The sequence below is a fragment of the Littorina saxatilis genome, linkage group LG7 (assembly GCF_037325665.1).
Source record: "Littorina saxatilis isolate snail1 linkage group LG7, US_GU_Lsax_2.0, whole genome shotgun sequence".
Classification (NCBI taxonomy): domain Eukaryota; kingdom Metazoa; phylum Mollusca; class Gastropoda; order Littorinimorpha; family Littorinidae; genus Littorina; species Littorina saxatilis.
This window is the reverse complement of record NC_090251.1, coordinates 34,398,129-34,423,811: the sequence shown is the minus strand read 5'-3', so window position 1 is coordinate 34,423,811 and position 25,683 is coordinate 34,398,129. Positions and strand designations below refer to the sequence as shown.

The 25,683-nt window shown below is 41.7% G+C and overlaps 1 protein-coding gene across 2 annotated transcripts in view; it reads right to left on the bottom strand.

Moving 5' to 3' along the window:
• Positions 1–713: 713 nt before the first annotated feature.
• The window catches only part of LOC138971255 (aromatic-L-amino-acid decarboxylase-like), a 52,695-nt gene continuing 27,725 nt past the window's right edge, over positions 714–25,683 (bottom strand). For both annotated transcript variants that reach the window (XM_070343956.1, XM_070343957.1), the window contains 9 exons: positions 24,942–25,076; positions 23,277–23,420; positions 17,755–17,821; positions 17,054–17,148; positions 15,367–15,434; positions 14,078–14,168; positions 12,694–12,792; positions 4,393–4,494; positions 714–1,700 (listed from right to left, as the gene is read on the bottom strand). In XM_070343956.1, coding sequence (XP_070200057.1) covers positions 1,404–1,700; positions 4,393–4,494; positions 12,694–12,792; positions 14,078–14,168; positions 15,367–15,434; positions 17,054–17,148; positions 17,755–17,821; positions 23,277–23,420; positions 24,942–25,076 — 1,098 coding nt within the window. In that variant the 3' untranslated portion in view covers positions 714–1,403. The remainder of the gene's footprint in view (positions 1,701–4,392; positions 4,495–12,693; positions 12,793–14,077; positions 14,169–15,366; positions 15,435–17,053; positions 17,149–17,754; positions 17,822–23,276; positions 23,421–24,941; positions 25,077–25,683) is intronic.

Genomic DNA, 25,683 nt, shown 5'->3' with positions numbered 1-25,683 from the left:
ATAGCTGGAATGTAAAGGTTAGTGTATACAAAGTGCACTAAATTCTAGTGTGAAGTTTTAAGAGAATTCTTGTTGTGATTGTATCACGGTTTTTGTTGGGAAATTTCTTGAACATAAATGTTACGCATTTATGTTATGTTTAAGACGGTGATGCTATGTATGGCAGTGTTATTCATAGATTAAGTATAGCTTGGATATTGAATGTGGACGGAATGTGAATGTAGAATGAACGAGAATGTATGAGATGATACATGAATGTTTTGGAAGAAGAGATGGTTTAAGAGAATGGTTCTTTTCGCTAATGACGGAAGTGTTTCTCGGGGAGAAACGTGAAAGGTGTGTGTTGGCATCTATAAGGAGAGTTTCTGGGAATTCATCATCTACGGGATTCAGCGACACAAGGATGTGTAAATGACGACATGCAGTGAGCCGTGATACGAACTCGTGAGTGTCTGTCAGCACCTGTTCTTGTGCGTTAATCTATCTTTGAGAAAGTATCTTTATACTATGTATTTACATGCATTGAGTGAATGCTATAAGATTGTGTGAACTGTGTGTTCGAGAAGTTGATTCGTATTGATGTATTTGAAGTGAAGAATTGTGTTGTAATTTGTGAGGAATTAATAAGTCTGTATCCTCCCAAATTCTGTGTTTGAAGTGTGTAGTGTGAAGAGTGAAGAGTCAGTGTAATTAGATAGGGCAGAACACGTACATATAAAAGTAACTCCTTTATTCACACTATAATCCACTTCATGCTTGCTATGAAGTGCTTTGTGTTTGAACAGATTCTTTACCAAATAAGTGGGTGCTCTCTGTACTTGGTATCGCCTTTTTGTCCGAAAATACAGGTTCACAAAGTTGCTTTGTGTATGAACAGAATCTTTCTTGGTCCCAAATAAGTGGGTGCCCCCTACGATTGCAAGAGTATACAAACAATTTCGGTAGCTGCTTTTTGTAAAGACGGAATCTTTCTTCTTCTTTAATTTTGATTTTTTCATTTTTAAAAGCCAGGTACACGAAGTTGCTTTGTGTATGAACAGAATCTTTCTTGGTCCAAAAGAAGTGGATGGTAGCTCCCAAAAATTGGTAGCGCTGTGTAGTCCCAAATTTCCAGTAGTTTCTTTGTCTATAGAAATAATCCTTTTTTGGTCCCAAATGAAGTGGCTGCTGCCACTTTCAGTCCGAAAATCCCGGTACAGTGGAACCCCCCTTTTAAGACATCCCCATTTTAATCCTTCCTCCATTTTCAGACACTGTTTTCTTAGACTTTCTGTTCATAACCTCTGTACATTTACCCCCAAGTTAAGACTCCCTCCTTGTTAAGACCTAATTTTCTAAGATTTTTGGAGGTCTTAAAGGGGAGGTTCCACTGTAATTGCAGCAGATTAAGCCTTTTCATTGCGCTACTTCTTGAAGTCAGCAGGACAAGCGTCGTTGTTGATGAGCGGCATGTAATCGTCCTTCACCCCGTTCTTCTCCGTCTGCAGCAGGTCAGCGTATCTCTCCTGCACGCAGTCCGCGCTGCGCTGGATGGCCCTGAAGGTCACCTCAATGTCATCTGACGTCATGTACTCGGACACCATGGCAACGCGGATGAAGTAGACGCCCTTGCCCTGGGCGCGTGCGTAGTCCGGGATGATATAGATATCGCCACGAGCCATGATGTGGTCGTGAAGCATCTCGCTCAGCTTGTTGGTCCCCTGTGCCACGGACAGTAAACTGAATCAATACACGTATCATTTTAGAGTACAGCAATCAGTGTAAATATAACGGTCATACACGTAAAAGCCTACTCGTCCTCTGTGCCACAGACAGTAAACTGAATCAATGCATGTACATGTATCATTTTAGAGTAAACTGCAACGAGTGTAAGTATAACGATTGTACGAGTAACAGACTACTCGCGCAAAAATAAAACCAACCGAGTGCACGTGAGAGTTACAATCCACGAACGCGGAAGAAGAGGAAGAGGAAGAAGAGGTATAACTAAACCACAATGGGCGGGCTTTATCTGCTCGTTGCCGGAGGTGTGATATAACTGTGTATCTCACACCGCCATAGTCAGATGCATGCCCTTTGTCCTAACGCTGATTTGAGGCACAAGAAAAAACAAGTCGCGTAAGGCGAAAATACAACATTTAGTCAAGTAGCTGTCGAACTCACAGAATGAAACTGAACGCAATGCATTTTTTCAGCAAGACCGTATACTCGTAGCATCGTCAGTCCACCGCTCATGGCAAAGGCAGTGAAATTGACAAGAAGAGCGGGGTAGTAGTTGCGCTGAGAAGGATAACACGCTTTTCTGTACCTCTCTTCCTTTTAACTTTCTGAGCGTGTTTTTAATCCAAACATATCATATCTATATGTTTTTTGGAATCAGGAGCCGACAAGGAATAAGATGAAAGTGTTTTTAAATTGATTTCGACAATTTAATTTTAAAAATAATTTTTATATTTTTAATTTTCAGAGCTTGTTTTTAATCCAAATATAACATATTTATATGTTTTTGGAATCAGAAAATGATGGAAAATAAGATGAACGTAAATTTGGATCGTTTTTAAAAAAAAAATTTTTTTTTACAATTTTCAGATTTTTAATGACCAAAGTCATTAATTAATTTTTAAACCACCAAGCTGAAATGCAATACCAAAGTCCGGGCTTTGTCGAAGATTACTTGACCAAAATTTCAATCAATTTGGTTGAAAAATGAGGGCGTGACAGTGCCGCCTCAACTTTCACGAAAAGCCGGATATGACGTCATCAAAGACACTTATCAAAAAAAAGAAAAAAAAGTCTGGGGATATCATACCCAAAAACTCTCATGTCAAATTTCATAAAGATCGGTCCAGTAGTTTGGTCTGAATCGCTCTACACACACACACACACGCACAGACACACACACACACACATACACCACGACCCTCGTCTCGATTCCCCCCTCTACGTTAAAACATTTAGTCAAAACTTGACTAAATGTAAAAACAGCATTTCTTCCTTAATCATTAAGCTTGGTTTTAACAACAAACCGCCGTTTTGGACGTGGCTTTTTTGTTTTTAGTTCAGGGATATGACTAACTGACTTTGTCATCATTTTCACGAGTTTTCCGCATTCACAAACACCTGGGAAATAAATCTCATGTTCCCCATGCAATAAATCGAGGTGGTGAATGGGTTTGAGCTTTCAGGTGAAACGTTGATTGTCAAAGTAAAAGCCAATCAGGCTAATTAATCAATTGTTTGATGTGTGGAACCATCGCGGCTTTGGATTTGTGTTTCCGAGGACAACGACTGTAAGCATTCACTCTCAAAGACCCAATCAATGTTGATAATTACCGCGGCGACTCATGGTCAATTTGCAACTTATCTCTGTAATCGCAAAATCCACAACAAAAAGTCATAAATACTGAAAAAGAAAAGAAATATGCTCAACTCTTACTGAACTCACAGTATGATCGCAGCTCTGTACATTTTCAGACTGGAAGAAAAGCGTCAACAAGCTACGTTTGACGTCACATACAAGGTTGACGTGTTATCTCGAGCTACTGTGACGATGCTTTGTGGCCCGGAGTTGGATTCTAAAAATTCGTCTCCCTGTGGGTTATTGTGCATTTTGTTGCACAACCAAAATGATGACAAAAACGATGTTTGGTGGCTTGTCGTCAGACCAGCATTTTGTTGTTGGTCCTCGGGGAGCATATCGCCTTTTGTCAGGGGCGGACGAGCGGGGGGTGCACAGGGTGCAGGTGCACCCCCCCCCCCCCCCTCCAGCAAAAAAAATAAAAAAAAAAAATTTGGAAAGCTGATTCTATGACCATATCTAAGTTCAAATGGCACCAGATGGCACCATTTTGCTTCTTTGGGCAATTTTTTTTCCGGGGGGGGGCATGCCCCCGGACCCCCCTAGTAAATTCGGGCGCTTCGCGCCCATCATATTCACTTTCGATTCAAAGTGCCCCCCCCCCCCTTACAAAGCAACTGATCCGCCCCTGTTTTGTCTCATATTTATCAACCGCGGCCTTCGGCCTTGGTCAATAAAGATGAAACAAAAGACGATATGGTCCCCTTGGACCAACAAAAAAGCTGGTCTGCCAACAAGCCACCAAACATCTTATAATATTCAAAAACTTTCTTCAATTCAGTATTGTACACCCGGCCTGTCACATCAACTTAAAACTGTATTCACATTCTAATAATGTTGTCAAATGTTACAGAAAAAGGGGGGTTGGGTCGTGATGTCTGTTTGCTTCTAATTTAATTGATGATTTCTCACCCCAAACATCTCAAAGTCACTGACTTTCAGGTTGTGCTGTTGCCTTGAACTGTCAGACCCGAGTTAAAAAGAAGAACACATCTGTGTTCCACGTGTGAACGACTCTTGCTGATGGTACCCACCTTCAGCCTGAAACAGACGAGAGCCATGGTGGCGGGAACATGCATCTCAAAGCGTCCATCCTTCACAAGCAAGGCCTCCAGTTCTTCAGCCAGGGACACGTGCTGCACGTGCACATTTTAACTAGGTCAACGAAAACACGTGCATTAGTAAGGTAGTATGTGAACAATCAAATACGTTAGAGGTACCCTCCCCCGCCAACCCCACCCTACCCTCGACATTCTTTAATCTTCCCGCGAAAAACGGATCATGTAAACTACCACTGACCTATTAATCCTCGAAGGTAACTAAGATAGCTAGAGATCGATACAGTGAAGAAAACCTTTTCCAAGATGGCGGACGGGTAGACACGCGAGGGTGGCTGTCTCTGTTAAAGTGCGATTTACCACGTTCCTGGGGAATATATGTGCCATGTGAATTAAGTGACATCTGTGCGTTATAATGTTGATGAGCTGTACTTCCAGTGGAATCAGATAAGTACTGTGTTTGCTGTATCATGATACCCTGAATCGGTGGTATTTGGTAGTGATGACTGTGTTGTCAGCATGAGTGTGCATTTTTGACTTGCACTTAGGTGCACGAGCAAGGTGAAACTTACTGGACTTCAGCGTGCTTTAATCATAGGCGCAAGGAATAACTTTTTTGTGCATCTGCTTGACACTTGATATGTTGAAGCGCATGGCTTCTCCACTGGAAAATTTGGAGAAGCGCTTGTGCGAGGACAGTCAGAACAGCGATCCGGACGAAACTATTATCACCGGACTTACCGGACTCAAGTCACTGGCGGCCAGCACCCCAGCTAAGACTAAAGGAAGGACGATGGAAGACGATGCTCTGAAAAGCCAGCTTCAGGCAGCATTCTGCGAGCCAGAAGTATTGGAAATGATTTCCAAAGCAGTTGCCGCTCAAGTGGCAACTCATCTCCGGAAGGAAATTAGTCAGTTCGAACTGAGCTGCAGCAATACAAGGCAGAGCTGGAGAAGCGGGACAACCACATCGAGCTGCTCCAGGACAAAGTGGACGAGCTTGAACAGTATTCCAGGCGAAACAGCATCCGCATCAACAACATTCCAGAGAAAGAAGGGGAGGACACTGAAGAAGTTGTCAAGGCAGTGGGGCGTGCTGTAGGCATAGACTTCACCGACGCCATGATCGACCGGGCTCATCGTGTGGGGAGGAAAGCCGGGGTCGGTGAAACTTATGATCGTGCGATCATTTGCAAGTTCACGGCCTACAGATACAAGAGGAACTTGATGATGCAGAAAAAGAAGCTAAGTCAAATTGATCCCAAGAAACTCTTCTCTGATAGGGCCTGGCCGGTTTCCAAAGGACCAGTACCCAAGTTGTTCATCAATGATGACTTGACACAAGAACGAGCAAAGATCGCCGCAAAAGCCAGAACATACAAGCGTGAGAAGACGATCGAGGACACGTGGGTGAGAGACGGGGTGGTGTTCGTCAAAATGAACGGGGTTGTCCGCAGGATAACAGAAATGCGCTGCCTGCTGTTCTTAGTCCAACCAAAGTAAATAAAGAACTATAGCATCAATGAAAGACCTGTGACTTTACATGAAAATGCGTATAGGAACCCTTGACTGGCCTACATAATCAAGTTGCCAATTTCACTGAACTTGCATATTGCCACCACAGTGTGTGTGTGTTCAACATATCCTGCAGAGTGTATTGTGTTGGGCGCCTGTACCTGGTCTCAGTGTCGACTGCCCAAGCGACGCCTTCCTTATCCCTATACCTGTGTGTGCGCGAATGTATGGACATTGCGTGTACTTGTTGTGAAATGTTGCGAGGGTCGAGCTTCGCGGTACGGAAAGAAAAAGCAGACTCACGTATGGAAGTCTGTTGGTGGATTACATTGTTTACTGTGTGCCGTGAGCGTTATAAACGCTAATTTATAAGCGAATTAACTTGATTTAACCTCTTAACAGATGACAAGCATATTAATCATATACATGCATACACGACACTCCTTTATTCAGCAAAATTGAAAGTCAGGAACCTTTTTTTTCATAAAAGGCCACTCCTCGTTTTAGTTATCTACTTTTGAAACCAATTTTCCTCTGTACATCTTCGTTCATTTTGTTAACCTTTTTTGACAGCCGCGTCAGCGATTTTGACTAGAATCATGTCAAAATTGTGTCATGTTTATTCATTATGTTTCTCTATGTTGTATAAAAACTGTTATGACCTCTTTGTTTATCTGTTTTTCGCTATAGCTTTCCCCTGTTTTTCGCTCTTTAACCACTGTTATCCCTTTTTAGAGAGAGATACCCGTTCACTGATTTTTGTTCCATGCCTAGCTACCAATGCCCAGCCCTGGTTCTTCTTCTTCAAAGAAGTTGTAACTTAAATTTTGAATGCCTTTAGACGTCGTTAGCTTAAGATCCAGGGCTGGTTGTTTTTACTCAATATCGGCCAGATGCTCGCAAAAATTCTTTTTTCTTGATTTTGACACCGTTTTGGTATATATGTTTCTAGTTTTTTATGGACAAAATGGTTTTCGAATTTCTCTCTTCATCTTTTTCCATGCTCATTTTGTGTGTGTGTATCACGAGAACAATGTTGAATGTTTTAACTCCACACTCTCAAAACCCACACCAGACTCAAAACCGCAACCCTCCTACTTCACCAAACCAATTGAAAACAAGCGTTACGGTCATATGCCCTGGAACATTATACTCGTGCATAGTTTTGTGACACATGTTTTTGTCATTTTGCTGTTGGTTTTATTGTCAGGTGATGTCCACCCGAACCCAGGCCCGCCTGGTAGAGAGCATGCTAAAGATACTTCTATTTTGCATATAAATGTACGTAGTTTGCGAAACAAGATTGATATTTTACAATGTGAAGTTCTAGAGCACGATATTGTGACTTTGTCTGAAACTTGGTTGTGTGACTCAATATCAAACGACAGTTTATGCCTTAAAGGATTTCATCCCCCAGTGCGCCTCGATAGGCCAGATGGATATGGAGGGGTAGCTGTTTACGTGAAAAACGACTTTGTTTGCAAACCAAGACCTGACCTATTAATTCCAGGTCTTGAAGCAGTCTGGGTAGAAACTAAATTATTGCAAGAAACTGTGTTGATTGGTTCATTTTACCGACCACCAGACTCTCGGGTTGATTATTGGCACTTGGTTGACGAGTCTGTAAAGCAAGTAATGAGAACACCACATACATTTCTAATTCTTGTGTAGAAAGTCAATTGCGTGTTTTGGTTTATTCAAGTATCGTCTAAACAGAAAATCGCTTGAAGTTATATACAAATCCTTTATATTACCATTGTTTGATTACGCGGACGTTATTTGGGATAACTGTACGAAGTGTTTGTCAGACGAGTTGGAGACCTTGCATCTCGATGCAATCCGAATTATTGTAGGTGCAGTTCGTGGTACAAGCCACCAAAAATTGTATAATGAATCGGGTTTTGTGCCCCTGAAAGAAAGGCGACGTCGACATAAACTCTTGCTGTATTATAAAATTGTAAATCGTTAATTATTAGTACGTTTAACCCCAGCATATTTATATTCCAAACTGCCTGTCTTGGTTTCCGATGTAAATCCTTACCACAGACGACGCCCTCTTGAACGTAAGGTTCCATTATGCAGAAGTGAGTTATGTAAATCTTCATTTTTTCCTTCAACGACAGCTTTGTGGAATAATCTTCCAGAAAATATACGACAAACGCAGTCAATTGGTGAATTTAAAAGATTTTTGATGAATGGAGATGTTGTTGTTCTACAGTATTATTATTTAGGCAACCGTAAGGCACAGGTATTTCACAGCAGGTTGAGATTAAATATGAGCGATTTGCAACAAGACCTTGTTAACCGACACCTCTCTGATAATTTAGAATGCACGTGTGGAGTACGCCCGGAAGACGCTGAACACTTTTTGTTACATTGTCCAAAATTTAAAGAACATAGAACCATTTTATTCAATAGTCTACCAACGTACGCTCTGGATTGCAAAACACTTTTGTTTGGCAATACTGATTTAACTATATCTTTGAATACGAAAATATTTTCTGCTGTACAAGATTACGTTATGTCAACTGATCGCTTCGGCTGATATTATATTAACAGTGACAGCAATAGATGTAGCAAAGCATTCTCTCTCTCTCTCTCTCTCTCTCTCTCTCTCTCTCTCTCTCTCTCTCTCTCTCTCTCTCTCTCTCTCTCTCTCTCTCTCTCTCTCTCTCTCTCTCTTTCTCTTTATTTGTATAAAATATTATGAAATATTTTAAAAGAAAAGGGTTGAAGTTATCACTTGTTCGCCATGTCTTGTTATCAGAATGTGTATTGATTATTAGTTTTGGAACGTGTCCATAAGCAGTCTGCTTGTTAACGTTCTTAATGTTGTTACTGTATATAACATGTATACAAGAAATTAATAAAAACACGCTTAAACCAAGAAAACCCCAACAGTTCTTTCCATGGTTTAACACTTTCTACCCCACCTATGTTGACCAAGTTTAGCCAAGACTAGCTGTGCTGCAGCAGGTCATTAAGAATTGTAGTGCGTGTAACTGTGTAGTAACTGTGTATCAACACGCTGTAATGCAGGCGTTAGATGGACGTTACAGGAAGCGACTGAAGCTAACAGTCTGAGCAGATATATCCGTACCTGGTCAGATAGAGCCATATGAGTGGGTACGGATATATCCGTACCTGGGAGACAATGGGTTGTGAGAGAAAAAAGCATTCTTCCCCTTGGATGCATACCAAAGATCTACCACCTGACTGCTTATTGTACGAGCGCAATGGATTTTTCTTCTGAATTCACTTCACAGATTGACATAGGTGACAGTTAAGAAATGAATTCCCACTCTGCACAGAGAACAGCAAGGTTGCAGATTGCTGGCATATGTATCCGTAGAGGATTAGGACTTCGTAGCGGATTAGGACCCGTTGCTTCGGCGAAAGATGACATTATGCAGAAATGCTGCAGAAAAGACAGTTTTTCTCCGGCATTTCAGTTATTCTGCAGAAAAGACAAATGCTGGAGAAAAACCGTTCTTTTCTGCAGCATTTCTGCATAATGTCATCTTTCGCCGAAGCAGCGTTTTTTCTGCAGCAAAACATTTTACTGCAGTAAAATTGAAATCAAGAATGCTGCAGTAAAACGGTGCTGTTGTTTTACTGCAGAAACCCTGTTTACATTTTTTCTGCGGCATTTTGTACTGGCTCTTGGCTGATTATGACATTATTCAGTTATTCTGGAGAAAACCCGAAATGCTGGAGAAAAACTGTCTTTTCTGCAGCATTTCTGCATAATGTCATCTCTCGCCGAAGCAACGTTTTTTACTGCAGTAAAACAGTTTTTCTAAAGCATAATGTGTACTTGGTTTTCTGCAGCATTATTGCGATTAACTTTTTCTTCAGAATAGTCTGTGACAGTTTTTCTGGAGAAAACCGAACGACCTTGTAAAGTAGCGTTTGTATTCGTCGCCCCCTGGGATAGTATAATAGTTTGTAACTTATTGGTAATTCTGGATGAGTTCATCTCTCGACAGAGGGGGGCTCGCGTGCTCCAACATTATAATGAGCCAGTACAAAATGCTGCAGAAAAAGTGTAAACAGGTTTTCTGCAGTAAAACAACAGCACCGTTTTACTGCAGCATTCTTGATTTCAATTTTACTGCAGTAAAATGTTTTGCTCCAGAAAAACCCGTTGCTTCGGCGAAAGTTGACATTATGCAGAAATGCTGCAGAAAAGACAGTTTTTCTCCGGCATTTCTGTTTTTCTGCAGAATAACTGAATAATGCCAAAATGCTGAAGAAAAAGTGTAAACAGGTTTTCTCCAGTAAAACAACATCACCGTTTTACTGCAGCATTCTTGATTTCAATTTTACTGCAGTAAAACTGTTTTACTGCAGAAAAAAAACGTTGCTCTCGCGAAAGATGACATTATGCAGAAATGCTGCAGAAACAAACAGTTTTTCTCCAGCATTTCTGTTTTTCTGCAGAATACAGTTGATCCTGTCTATAACGATCACCCAACAGACCGATCAAAATCAGTCGTTATCTACAGGTGGTCGCTATGGAAAGGTTGAATTATATAGAAAACAAACTCTTCTGGGATCCCAGGGAGTGGTTGCTGGTAGATGATCGCTTTTGAGAGGAGGTCGCAAGGGCAGGTTTGTCTGTAGATGGTTTACACGATCGTTTTCAGGAACAACATCAGATAAGTATTGACCACCAAGCAAACGAGCGACTTCAATATACGTAATGCAACCAAGTAAACGAATATTCGAACTACGTTTGGAAGCAAAGCCAATCACAATAGTAGGGGTGGGCTGACTCAAAATCCCCATACAAATCTGCTTGAGGAGAGGCAAGGCAAGGCAGTGCAAGGCAAGGCAAAAATATATTTTCAAAACTCCTTGGAGTGACATGAAATAGGTAAATTACAACAACAAAATCAAACAAGTCGCGTAAGGCGAAATTACTACATTTAGTCAAGCTGTGGAACTCACAGAATGAAACTGAACGTAGTCCGCCGCTAGTGCAAAAGGCAGTGAAAGTGACGAGCCTGTTTGGCGCGGTAGCGATTGCGCTGTGCTTCATAGCACGCTTTACTGTACCTCTCTTCGTTTTAACTTTCTGAGCGTGTTTTTAATCCAAACATATCATATCTATATGTTTTTGGAATCAGGAACCGACAAGGAATAAGATGAAATAGTTTTTAAAACGATTTCGGAAATTTAATTTTGATAATAATTTTTATATTTTTAATTTTCAGAGCTTGTTTTTAATCCAAATATAACATATGTATATGTTTTTGGAATAAAAAAATGATAAAAAATAAGATGAAATTGTTTTTGGATCGTTTAATAAAAAAATAATTTTAATTACAAATTTCCGATTTTTAATGACCAAACTCACTCATTAGTTTTTAAGCCACCAAGCTGAAATGCAATACCAAACCCCGGGCTTTGTCGAAGATTGCTTTGCCAAAATTTCAATCAATTTGATTGAAAAATGAGGGTGTGACAGTGCCGCCTCAACTTTTACAAAAAGCCGGATATGACGTCATCAAAGGTATTTATCGAAAAAATGAAAAAAAACGTCCGGGGATATCATACCCAGGAACTCTCATGTCAAATTTCATAAAGATCGGCCCAGTAGTTTAGTCTGAATCGCTCTACACACACACACACAGACAGACACACACACATACACCACGACCCTCGTCTCGATTCCCCCCTCTATGTTAAAACATTTAGTCAAAACTTGACTAAATGTAAAAATGTAACCGGCCCCCGTAGCGCAGTGGTTAGCGCATCGGACTGTGGGCCGGGAGGTCGTGGGTTCGAATCCCATCAGGGTCATGTGGGTTTTTCGGGCTACGGTCGGCTCCTACCCAGAGTGGAAGTGCTATGGTTCCTATGGGAAGGCTGGAATCACACAGCCGAGTGTCATTCACTTAACGAATGCGACTTTGAGGGTGCTCAGGTTCTGTTTACCTGACCAACACCGCAGGTGCGGCAGTTCTCGGGCCTGGTTGACACCAGGATATATTATGACAGTAAGCGTAGAGTGCTGCCCTGTCACGTAGTCTCAAACCAAAATTGGAAATCCATAGCATCATCATTATAATCATCCTCATCTCATTAATCATCCAAAAATTATAAATTGTCCTTGCTCTTGTGGCCCTTCATGCCCGGAGCTCTCATGGTGACCTTGGTCTCAGTGTTCCTGTTCCATCCTTCCCTGAAAAGTACTTCTGCTGTCAGTCTTCAACGTGTGACGTTCTGGGGGGTCGACGGAGGGACGTGGTGGCTGTCTGCTCTCTGGAGGGGACCCTCACTCAGTCTGGCTCCGCGACTTAGAAGTCAATGTCGTTAGTAGGGGGCATAGTAGGTAGTGGGCTGCGTCCGTTAGCTCGGGACAGACCCACTACTGAACACCGTCGAAGTGACTCAGCAGAAGTGCAGTGTCATCTTCCGAGGGTAGCCTACCGCAACGACCCGACATCCCTCCCTGGAGCGTCTGTAAAATCGGCAACTCCTGACAGCGGAACGAAATTCAGATGTGGATGGAGCAGTGAGTGCAGGGACGGGGCGGCGTGAGAGCACACCGGGACAAGGAACAGGTGTAAGGGGGAAAAAATGTAAAAATGTATAACGTAACACAACGTAACATTTCATATAGAACACCAGACACGAAAACCCACAAGTCTTGTGTACCGCAGCAATTGGGCGTTTCACTGACGTTGCCTCCAAACGTATTCGACTATTTCGTGTACTTTGTTACATCTGCGCAGAATAACGAAGTATGCCTACCGTGCGGATATACTGCTGGATACCCTTAACACCGTAGCATCTCAAAACAAACCACAGTTTTAGAGCTCGGAATCGTCTACCCAAGGGTATCTGCCAGTGCTGAAATCATAAACCGTACACGGTCATCAGTTAGTCCGAAACTCGAATCTCTGAAGTGTTTTATTCTATAACAAGTCGCGAAAGGCTAAAATACAACATTTAGTCAAGTAACTGTCGAACTCACAGAATGAAACTGAACGCAATGCAATTTTTCAGCAAGACCGTATACTCGTAGCATCGTCAGTCCACCGCTCATGGCAAAGGCAGTGAAATTGAGAAGAAGAGCGGGGTAGTATTTGCGCTGAGAAGGATAGCACGCTTTTCTGTACCTCTCTTCGTTTTAACTTTCTGAGTGTGTTTTTAATCCAAACATATCATATCTATATGTTTTTGGAATCAGGAACAGACAAGGAATAAGATGAAAGTTTTTAAATTGATTTCGAAAATTTAATTTTGATAATAATTTTTATATTTTTAATTTTCAGAGCTTGTTTTTAATCCAAATATAACATATTTATATGTTTTTGGAATCAGAAAATGATGAAGAATAAGATGAACGTAAATTTGGATCGTTTTATAAAAAAATGTGTTTTTTTACAATTTTCAGATTTTTAATGACCAAAGTCATTAATTAATTTTTAAACCACCAAGCTGAAATGCAATACCGAAGTCCGGGCTTTGTCGGACATTACTTGACCAAAATTTCAACCAATTTGGTTGAAAAATGAGGGCGTGACAGTGCCGCCTCAACTTTTACAAAAAGCCGGATATGACGTCATCAAAGGTATTTATCGAAAAAAAGAAAAAAAACGTTCGGGGATATCAATCCCAGGAACTCTCATGTAAAATTCATAAAGATCGGTCCAGTAGTTTGGTCTGAATCGCTCTACACGCACGCACGTACGCACGCACACAAACACATACACACACACACACACACACACACATACACCACGACCCTCGTTTCGATTCCCCCCTCTATGTTAAAACATTTAGTCAAAACGTGACTAAATGTAACAAAAAGCAGTAAAGTCGTAGAAATGGAATTGTTGTTGTTGATGTTGATGTTGTTGTTGTTGAAATTGCAAATCGATTTTTTATTACGTTTTGTATAGCATCAGTTAGTCCCAAACTTTAATCTCCAAAGTGTTTTATTCTCTAACAAAAAGCAGTAAAGTCGTAGAAAGGTGTTGTTGTTGGTATTGTTGTTGTTTTTGTTGTTGTTGTTGTTGTTGTTGTTGTTGTTGTTGTTGTTGTTGTTGTTGTTGTTGTTGTTGTTGTTGTTGAAATTGCAAATCGATTGTTTTGCGTTTAGAATGGAGAAAAGCATAATTGTGTATCTCACCCTAAAGTCAGGGACGCGTCCTTCATTCTGATGTTTGAGATAGAATGGATCCACGTTGAAGGCATCCACTAGATATTCTCTGTTTTTAATCCTGGTAAATAATAATGGTATAATACATGACTATTGTTGTTGTGTATTCTTTTATTATCAAGAGGCATTAGCGAGAAAAATACTGCAAGCGATAAAACTTGATTAATAAAGAACATTACGAAAACGATTAGAAATTAATTAAATGAAACAGGAGTTGTCAGATCAATGGATAAATACACTACAATATTCTTTTTTTCATCTGAGTTTGACTTGGTATTGACCTTTTCTGTGCTGCACACTTTTCAGCCGTCCATTTGAATCTAATAGCAAGATCTAGATATGGCACTTTTCAGCACGTGTACGGGAACGTGTACGGGTAACGTCATCAAATCTAGTTTTTACGTCACGCGTTTGCCAAGATCTGCAGTCTTGGTTGGAGCAAAACAACGTATGATTTGGAACATTGGAGAAAAAAAGGGAGTCACGGGTGACGCAATATCTACACGTACACCTACAGGTCTTTGCTACACGTTCGATCATCTAGAACTCTGTTTATTAAGGACACTCTCCTCGTGAAAACAGTTCGTCTTATCGTCTCGTATCTGGCCTGACTTTTACAGGGGATTAGGCAATCCCCGCCACTTGGTCACATACCAAAACTGAACTGTCTGTTTACTCTCTGAGCACAGTGGGATTTTATTGATGAATTTATTTGGCTAGCAGTTTGGGTATTGAATTTTAGTATGTGTCCAAGTGGAGGGACGGTGTTATCCCCTGTGAAAGCCAGGCCAGAGGCGAGACGCTGAACCGTATTGTTTTCGCCACAAGGAGCGTGCCTTTAGTATTAGATGTCAAATGCTACCGTAATAATTATGTTTTCAAGTTCTATATGTTATCATACTTTGAACAAATTGTAATGTGAACAAAATATTAATAAGAATAGTAAAAATGACATAAAACAGCTATTCCAGAACTGTGGCCGAGTGCATGGTAGGCTCTTTCAAAATGTCCCTCTTTTTCTGAAATTCCCCAATCTTGCCAACTCTCTCTCTCTCTCTCTCTCTCTCTCTCTCTCTCTCTCTCTCTCTCTCTCTCTCTCTCTCTCTCTCTCCCTCTCTCTCTCTCTCTCTCTCTCTCTCTCTCTTTCTCTCTCGCTCTCCCTCCCTCCCTGCCTCCCTCTCTCTCTCTCTCTCTCTCTCTCTCTCTCTCTCTCTCTGATAACAGTATAGCTTGAACACAAGAAAGAACATTGGTTTTACCACATGACGGACAAGTCATAGTTGCACAGCATCCATTTGTGCGGGTTGGTGCTGAAAGTCTCTGCGTACTGCAACATAGGGAAGAGATATTTATTACATCCAACTAAGATTCTATAGATACTGCTTGGTGAGATGCGGACTGGTGATGAGGGGAATGTGGAAAACACTTTTTTTTTAATTTATTATAACTCTAGTGGGTTTGTGTTAAATGTACACAGGCGCAAATGTGACTTTTTAGTGGCCAGACATCGTGCGAGCAGTGCCCCACGGATCTTCCAAAAGATCCACTTTCCCTTTCAAGTCTGCAAAATCGAGTTAGCCTATATCTTCTTTTTTTTCAAGAGTCAAACAAGTCGCGTAAGGCGAAAATACAACATTTAGTCAAGCTGTCGAACTCACAGAATGAAACTGAACGCAATGCAATTTTTCAGCAAGACCGTATACTCGTAGCATCGTCAGTCCACCGCTCATGACAAAGGCTGTGAAATTGACAAGAAGAGACGAAAAACCGAGGTCCCTTCGTGTACACTACATTGGGGTGTGCACGTTAAAGATCCCACGATTGATAAAAGGGTCTTTCCTGGCAAAATTGTATAGGCATAGATAAAAATGTCCACCAAAATGCCCGTGTGACTTGGAATAATAGGCCGTGAAAAGTAGGATATGCGCCGAAATGGCTGCGATCTGCTGGCCGATGTGAATGCGTGATGTATTGTGTAAAAAAAATTCCATCTCACACGGCATAAATAAACCGCATAAATAAAAAAAATAAAAAATAAAAAAATAAAAAATCCCTGCGCTTAGAACTGTACCCACGGAATACGCGCGATATAAGCCTCATATTGATTGATTGATTGAGTAGTTGCGCTGAGAAGGATAGCACGCTTTTCTGTACCACTCTTCGTTTTAACTTTCTGAGCGTGTTTTTAATCCAAACATATCATATATCTATATGTTTCTGGAATCAGGAACCGACAGGGAATAAGATGAAAGTGTTTTTAAATTGATTTGGACAATTTAATTTTGATAATAATTTTTATAGTTTTAATTTTCAGAGCTTGTTTTTAATCCAAATATAACATATTTATATGTTTTTAGAATCAGAAAATGATGAAGAATAAGATGAACGTAAATTTGGATCGTTTTATAAAAAAAAAATTTTTTTTACAATTTTCAGATTTTTAATGACCAAAGTCATTAATTAATTTTTAAGCCACCAAGCTGAAATGCAATACCGAAGTCCGGCCTTTGTCGAAAATTGCTTGGCCAAAATTTCAATCAATTTGATTGAAAAATTAGGGTGTGACAGTGCCGCCTCAACTTTAACAAAAAGCCGGATATGACGTCATCAAAGACATTTATCGAAAAAATGAAAAAAAGGCCGGGAATATCATTCCTAGGAACTCTCATGTAAAATGTCATAAAGATCGGTCCAGTAGTTTGGTCTGAATCGCTCTACACGCACGCACACACACGCACACACACACACTCACACACACACACACACACACACACACACACACACACACATACACCACGACCCTCGTTTCGATTCCCCCTCTATGTTAAAACATTTAGTCAAAACTTGACTAAATGTAAAAAGGTCAAGGGTCGGGAGGAATAAAATGGATGAATCGGAAACATTGATTTTTTTTTTCTCTTGGCCTTATGCATGGAGTTGTCTCACCTCCACCCCCTCCAGGTGTTCTCTGTATTCCGGACAGACAAAGGCACTGCCGGCGTATGCAGCGTCGATGTGCAGCCATATTCCTTCCTTCTCGCCTGGTTGAAGACAATACACGATAACTTTTTCACTTTGTTCAGAATTAACAAGCAACCCAACCGCATAATAGCAACTTATTTTGAAACGCTTCCATAGCTTAAAACGTCATGAACATTGTGTAATAAAGACTAATAGGTATCCTAGACAGGGCTAGTAATGTTACAACATATGCAGACGATCATTATTTGTGAATGTCAATGTCAATACAGAATTCAAAACGCTCTAAACGCTGGCAACAGCGTCTCAGCTTCAGCCGACACATTCACCCCTAGAATGTGTGTGTGTGTGTGTGTGTGTGTGTGTGTGTGTGTGTGTGTTTTCGTGCGTGCGCGCGCGCGCGTGTGTGTGTGTGTGTGTGTGAGTGAGTGTGTGTGTGTGGGTCTGTGTGTTTGTTTGTTCGTTCGTTTGTTTGTGTGCGTGCGTGCGTACCTACGTGCGTGAGTGCCAGTATGTGTGTGGGAGAGTGCATGCTTGCGGGCGTGTGCCACGGTGTGGGTGTGCGGGCGTGCACGTGGCATTCGCGAGTACACATCTGTCTGAAGTCGGTGTAGGATAATAAGTTTCGCTGTTCTGTGTATAGATCTGTACATATGAAAGCATCTTACACAGAGGGCCAATCTCCTTGATGCTGTCGAAGGCGCAGCACCCCGTGGTGCCCAGTGTGGCGCAGATCTGTCACCAAACGGCGGTACGCACGTGTATCAGTGACTTTTCTTCTGTGCACGCTGTTATTTAAACCATCACAGACCTACCAAAGCGTTTTTACATGTGATGAGAGCAGCCGCCCACTTGGTCACATACCAAAACTGAACAGGGTTCCCTAGACTGTGCACAGTAGGAATGTTTTGATGAAGTGATTTCGTAAGAAGTTAATTCATCAAAGAATTCCAACTCAACACAGCAATTAAACAGTCAGTGTTGATTTTTGGTAAGTGTTCAAGTGGTACGCGATGCTGTCATCATATTGTGAACCCTTGGTGGATCTGAGACGGCGCACATGGTCACTTACACGAGAGGCATGGCTCATTGTATTTTGATACTCAGTATTTTACCACACAGTGACATTAAATATATACATAAGGCCAAAAAAAAAAATTGTCTGTTTCTGGTCACCCGACCGACCCTAAATTTCGACGCCGACCCTAAACTTTTTTTTCCAAACTCAAATTTTTTATTTTATTTATTTTTTGGTGGTATAAGGACAGGGTGAGAAAATGAACAACAAAAACGTGTGAAAACGAAAGTCCGCTGACGATTGAAGGGGCATAACCCTCGATAGGGCGAACCAAAATTGAAAAAGTATACCGGTAACAAACCGTGGAAGAATGAAAATAAGCTGCACATCAAAGGAAGAATACAGAGTGGAAATATGTGAGAGGTGGTTCCCCTGTCACATCTGAGAGAGGAAACGCTTCCTGCACGGGGTCAGTGACCGGTCAGTGACCGAGTTTAACAGACTGGAAATGTGTGTGCTCTGTGTATGCGGTCAGATCAAAGGCAGGTCAATTGTGATAGCTGGGTGGCCTTGTTTATAGACACGACCTTCTTCTCAGGGGTCAATGACCCAGTTTTTGCCATGAGAGGTGGTTCCCCTGTCATATCCTGCACCGGGGTCAGTGACCGAGGCAGGTCTATTGTGATAGCTGGGTGGCTTGAGAGCTCGAGGAAACTTGGCCAGGGCAGTACCTAGTAGCTGAAACATGCATTATCACAAGTTGTTTGACTGGTACTCAGGCGGTCTCTTTGATTTTTTTTCGTATTTCATACACGGATTAGACGCTTCGTTATACAAGACGCAGGGGTCGAACTCGAGGAAGGAAAAAAGTCGTGCCTTAATATGACCCGGAAAGTACAAAGTACGGTACTTCCTGTAAAACCACCAAACACCGAAGCATTCACGCTGCGTTGAAATATCGAATCTAAAGGTGATGTTCGACACATTCTGGTGTTGACGCTGGAGAAGTGCGTGCACGAAAAAACGGGAGTTAAACTTGCGTATCCTGAAACATTCACGCTCCGGGATGTGTTTCATGATATCCATACACCCGAGTTTGACTTGAAAAAACATTCGGTGCAGGTGAAAGCTTCTTTCTTTCTTTATTTGGTGTTTAACGTCGTTTTCAACCACGAAGGTTATATCGCGACGAAGGTGAAAGCTGACGAATAAGACCTTGACTGGTCACTGACGATCAGACCAGGTAAACAAAGAAAATAAGAGGCGAAGCCATCAAGGCTCACGTAAGAAATCGACAAACAGTAACACAAACTCAATCACTCCGTCACACACACACACACACACACACACACACACACACACACACACAGAGAAAGAGCATAGGTGAAACTGTGCAAGAAAGCGAGACACTAGATCTAGATCTGTCTGTCTGCATGTACACTAGTCTCGGCCCGCTCAAAATAATAATAACCGAGACTCTCAGTACTTTCTTCGCGTGACGTCTAACCCTCTTACGTCATAATGTGACGTCAATGTAATGTGACGTCTTCAAATGTTAGAGTTTCTACCACAGACATACACACGCACGCACGCACGCACATACGCACGCACGCACAGACAGACAAAGTTACGATCGCATAGGCTACACTTACGTGAGCCAAACATGTCATACTCTTTCAGTCTTTGTCACAGATTTGTAAATGTGTTGAGTGTCTTGTCTCTATGTATAGTGAATCCAGTCTCTTTGCGCGATTTTTAAAGTTAGTTTTATTGGTCTACATTTGGGGAAGAAAAAAAAAAAAAAAGAAAAAAAAAAAAAGCCGACCTACCGACCCTATTTTTTTAGCCATGTTACCAGAAACAGACAATTTTTTTTTTTTGGCCTAAAACATATGGGTAGAAAAGTAGTTCAAGCGGATCTGCAGTAAAGGTAATGACACCAGTCCTGTTCACAAAGCAGGAAGCATGATGTTTCGTAGCCGCTAATGTACCAAGTGCAATGAAAACACAGTAATTGCCGTTAATGCCAGTTAGTGGTGTCCAGACTCAAGGTCGACAATAAAGGTACGCTCCTTCTCTTTAATAAAAAAATTAAAAAAAACAACAACAGCTGTTAAGCTCGCCATTTCAGATCCGGCTAGGATTGTGCAAGATATAAGATCATTCCTCCACCTCCCAAATACCAAAACCCCAACAACCTAGCTGACTGCTAGCCGTGGTGAGTTGGAATTTATTGATGATTTCGTGAGAAGACATTAATTCATCAAAACATTCCCACAGTGCACAGGTAGCACCCATGCGGTTCATTTTTTTGTAAGTGTCAAAATGGAGGGACGGTCTCATATCAGCAATTTTCTCCCCCCTTTCCTAACCTAGGTGGTGGGTTCAAGTGCTAGTCTTTCGGATGAGACGAAAAACCGAGGTCCCTTTGTGTACACTACATTGGGGTGTGCACGTTAAAGATCCCACGATTGACAAAAGGGTCTTTCCTGGCAAAATTGAAAAGGCATAGATAAAAATGTCCACCAAAATACCCGTGTGACTTGGAATAATAGGCCGTGAAAAGTAGGATATGCGCCGAAATGGCTGCGATCTGCTGGCCGATGTGAATGCGTGATGTATTGTGTAAAAAAAAATCCATCTCACACGGCATAAATAAATCCCTGCGCCTTGAATATGTGCGCGATATAAATTGCATAAAAATAAAAATAAAAATAAAAAATAAATCCCTGCGCTTAGAACTGTACCCACGGAATACGCGCGATATAAGCTTCATATTGATTGATTGATATCATGTAAAATCCTGGCCCGATCTAACATGGTGAGCCGAACTGTTTACACAAGAAAGTCTTTTCTTAACCTCTCATTTAAGTTATTTCCACGCCTACAGATCAGTAATCCTTTTTCCAGGGATCGATTGTATGTGAGTCTTAAGTAGGCTGCAGTAAATCACATAACAAAACCATTAAAGGCATATGTACGCGCTCCCGTGTTTACAAAGTGTAGTTTGCCCATAATCGATGTCAAACGCACCATAAGACCATGTAATGACGATATGTCGCCATGCGCGGACCATATACATGCATTACAGCTTGTTTTAGAGTCTCAAAAACTTTAGATGTAAACAAAGACGCGGAGTTATTTCCCTTGCGACCACGCTACCTCTGTTGGCAAATCTATAAATAGGACGATCCAGATCAAAATGAAAATTAACATATCTCAACATTGAAGGGGTCCTAGACCACAATATTTTGCAGGGAACTTAATTTAGCATGTCTCCAGCTGTTGGTAAAGCAATTAGCGTGTATAGTCATCGAGTACATATGGCTTTAAGAAACAAGTCGCGTAAGGCGAACATACAACATTTAGTCAAGCTGTCAAACTCACAGAATGAAACTGAACGCAATGCAATTTTTCAGCAAGACCGTATACTCGTAGCATCGTCAGTCCACCGCTCGTGGCAAAGGCAGTGAAATTGACAAGAAAAGCGGGGTAGTAGTTGCGCTGAGAAGGATAACACGCTTTTCTGTACCTCTCCTCGTTTTAACTTTCTGAGCGTGTTTTTAATCCAAACATATCATATCTATATGTTTTTGGAATCAGGAACCGACAAGGAATAAGATGAAAGTGCTCTTAAGTTGATTTCGAAAATTTAATTTTGATCATAATTTTTATATTTTTAATTTTCAGAGCTTGTTTTTAATCCAAATATAACATATTTATATGTTTTTAGAATCAGAAAATGATGAAGAATAAGATGAACGTAAATTTGGATCGTTTTATAAAAAAATTTTTTTTTTACAATTTTCAGATTTTTAATGACCAAAGTCATTGATTAATTTTTAAGCCACCAAGCTGAAATGCAATACCGAAGTCTGGCCTTTGTCGAAGATTGCTTGGCCAAAATTTCAATCAATTTGATTGAAAAATGAGGGTGTGACAGTGCCGCCTCAACTTTTACAAAAAGCCGGATATGACGTCATCAAAGGTATTTATCGAAAAAAGGAAAAAAACATCCGGGGATATCATTCCCAGGAACTCTCATGTAAAATGTCATAAAGATCGGTCCAGTAGTTTGGTCTGAATCGCTCTACACACACACACGCACAGACACAGACACACATACACACACACACACACATGCACACACACACACACATACACACACACACACACACACACACACACACACACACACACACACACACACATACACCACGACCCTCGTCTCGATTCCCCCTCTATGTTAAAACATTTAGTCAAAACTTGACTAAATGTAAAAAAGAAGCCATCCCATAGCCCAAGAAGCCTGTGTTTTCAGATTGAAAAGCTAATACATAATCACGTAGACCATTCAAACAGAAAGGAACAAACGCAAACTTTCCACACCCCTCGCTAGTGCCTGTAATGCCACTTGGGAGAGTGTACCTTAATTAATAAAATCTAAAATATTCACTCTTTCACAATCTATACAAACCCGATAGATTTATTTCCGAACATCGTCTACTGCCAAAGAAGGACTTGCACAGAACGAAAACTAGCCAAATATGTAGCACTAACAAAGAAAAGAAACTAGCCGATAGCCAATGTAGCAATAACAAAGAAGGGAACTTTTCCAATAGCCAATTTGTTTGTTTGTTTGTTTGCTTAACGCCCAGCCGACCACGAAGGGCCATATCAGGGCGGTGCTGATTTGACATAATTATAACGTGCGCCACACACAAGACAGAAGTCGCAGCACAGGCTTCATGTCTCACCCAGTCACATTATTCTGACACCGGACCACTAACCCCATAATGCCAGACGCCCGGCGGAGCAGCCACTAGATTGCCAATTTTAAAGTCTTAGGTATGACCCGGCCGGGGTTTGAACCCACGACCTCCCGATCACGGGGCGGAGGCCTTACCAATAGGCCAACCGTGCCGAGTCCAATAGCCAATGAAGCACTTACAAAAATAATGAACTTAACCAATAGATAATGAAACACTTACGAAGAAAGGAGAGTATATCCAATAGCAATGAAGAACTTACACAGAAATGAACTTATCCAATAGCTAACGAAAAAACCTAGCCCGTTGCCAATAAGACACTTAAAAAGAACATAACTTTTCCAATAGCTAGTGAAGCACTTAGGAAGAAAGGAAATTATTCAATAGCCAGCGAAGCACTTACAAAGAAAGGAATGAGTCCCTTGGCCTTGTCTTCTTCGATCGCTTTTCGCAAAGTTTCCCCGCGCAGAGAGAAATTGTCGTCTGATTGTAGCTTGCGCATGCGCACGTCCGCCAATAATCCAGACCTATGTACAGAGGAGTTGGCCTGAAACAAAACAAAAACATAATATCAATTTTGCTAGACAGTCAGGTTTAGACGTATCGAAGACAATGCTTACATTCTAATGTATTACTACTGCTTTGTCTCGTATATACTATACTAGAGGAATACCCGCTTCGCCGGGTAGCCGGCTTCGCCGGGATGAAATACTTAGAGCCGTACGCCGGCTTTGCCGGGTCCGAACAATGGACCCGCCAAGCTTAGGTCCCTTCCAGATTCGTGGAATGGGAACAGCACGAAAATGATTCAGTGGCCATAATGCCATTCCTGACCATATCGAGTCCCATCCTTGTCGACGAATGTAACCGTGTTAATCACCTTTGGAGGCGAACTCCACTCAAACAGGATTGAGCAATTTAGAGCTTATCTCTAAGCCCTTTTGATCTGTTATGGCTTCTCAAAGGAAGGCCAGTGCATACAAATACACAAAAGCCGCCAGACCACATCACAAACAGAACTGAACAATCCACAGGTGTTGCCCACATAGAGAGAGAGACACACACACACACACACACACACACACACACACAAACACAGAGAAGCCGTATATATAGAGAGATAGATGACAGTGTATTTTTCGCGTGGCTATAAATTGATTCGACCTTTGCACTTTTACAATGAGGATAATTTACGGGTCCAATTTACGTTCTGGACACTGCGGTGACCTTCTAAAAATAGTAACAGAACGCCGGGAATATCCGAAGATGCCCCACTCATACTATAGTGCACCATACGAAGGAAGGGAGGTAAACGCTGAAAACCTGGAGAAGATAAGGAAGAGTTACTTATAATGGTGAAATGAACACAAAAACCAAAATCGGTTCAGCGCTGCGCGCTGAGAGCACGTGTTGAAATATCTCATCGATGATATTGTGTCCGGGGTGTAGCTGAATACGGTGTCCAAATTTGAAAAAGATCCACCGAGAACTTTGGCGTTGTGATGTGGTGTAGCGGCTTTGGTGTGTCGGTATGGGGGCCCGGGTAGCTGAGGTGGAACCAAAATCGGTTCAGCGCTGCGCGCTGAGAGCACGTGTTGAAATATCGACCAGGTTGTGTCCTGTCCCGGGTCTACCTGAATATGCCCACCAAATTTGAAGCAGATCCATCGAGAACTTTGGCCGTGCATCGCGAAGACACAGACAGACACACAGACACACAGACACAAGTCGTATATATATATATATATAGATACTATATGGCTTGCTGTGTCACATCAGATTAACAAGAGTTGGATGTTTTGGATATTGAAATGCAAGCGAAATTATTTCAATATTTGAAACAGCAACGATTGATGATGATGATGATGATGATGATGATGATGATGATGATGATGATGATGATGATGATGATGATGATGATGATCCGTCGCGATATAACCTTGAATGGTTGAAAACGACGTTAAACACCAAATAAAGAAAGAAAGAAAGAAAGAAAGATGATGATGATGAGGATTATAATGAGGAGGAGGAGGAGGAGGAGGAGGAGGAGGAGGAGGAGGATGGTTACCTGATCTGACGAGTAGCAAACGAAACGTGAGATGACACTATGGTGGTTCATGTCTGGGTCGGTCTCCTTCATCCTGGCCACCATTCGGTTCCTCGCTGCCAGGACACACAGTAACACTGTCTCGCTCGCCGTGGTCTGCAGGCAAAAAAAAATCGACGATTCCACGATTTGAGATCAGAACCAACATCCCTGGCATCACTGGAAAACAACAACAGAGCCCTGAAAGCCTTCGCCCTGAACGAGATACACCAAAGGTTCCCAACCAAAACGTGGACGCATGTTTTCACCGATGGCTCGGTCGAAGGAGCGACAAGAAATGGAGGGAGTGGAGTTCTCATCCGATACCCAGGTAGACCCTCTGAGACTATCTCTAGCCGCTAGTGGTATCCTTTGCTCCAATTTCCGAGCAGAGGTGGTTGCCCTCCAAAAAGCAGCCGAACATCTCAACCTCATGGAGGACACACCGGAAAAGATTGTCTTCTTCACAGACTCCCTGTGTGCACTGCAAGCTCTAACAGCAGACACGGCCGACAAGTCCCTAAAAAACCTAAAAAGGGACTCTGTACAGCTTATGACAGAAATCTGCCACAGTGCTCCAGTGGATCCCAGCACACTGTGGCATTTCTGGCAATGAACGAGCAGACCGGCTGGCCAAGGAGGGAGGAAGACAACCACAGTCTAAACCAACCCTTTCCTTCCGAGAGGCAAAAACCCTTATTGTCAACCGCTGGACTTCAACCTT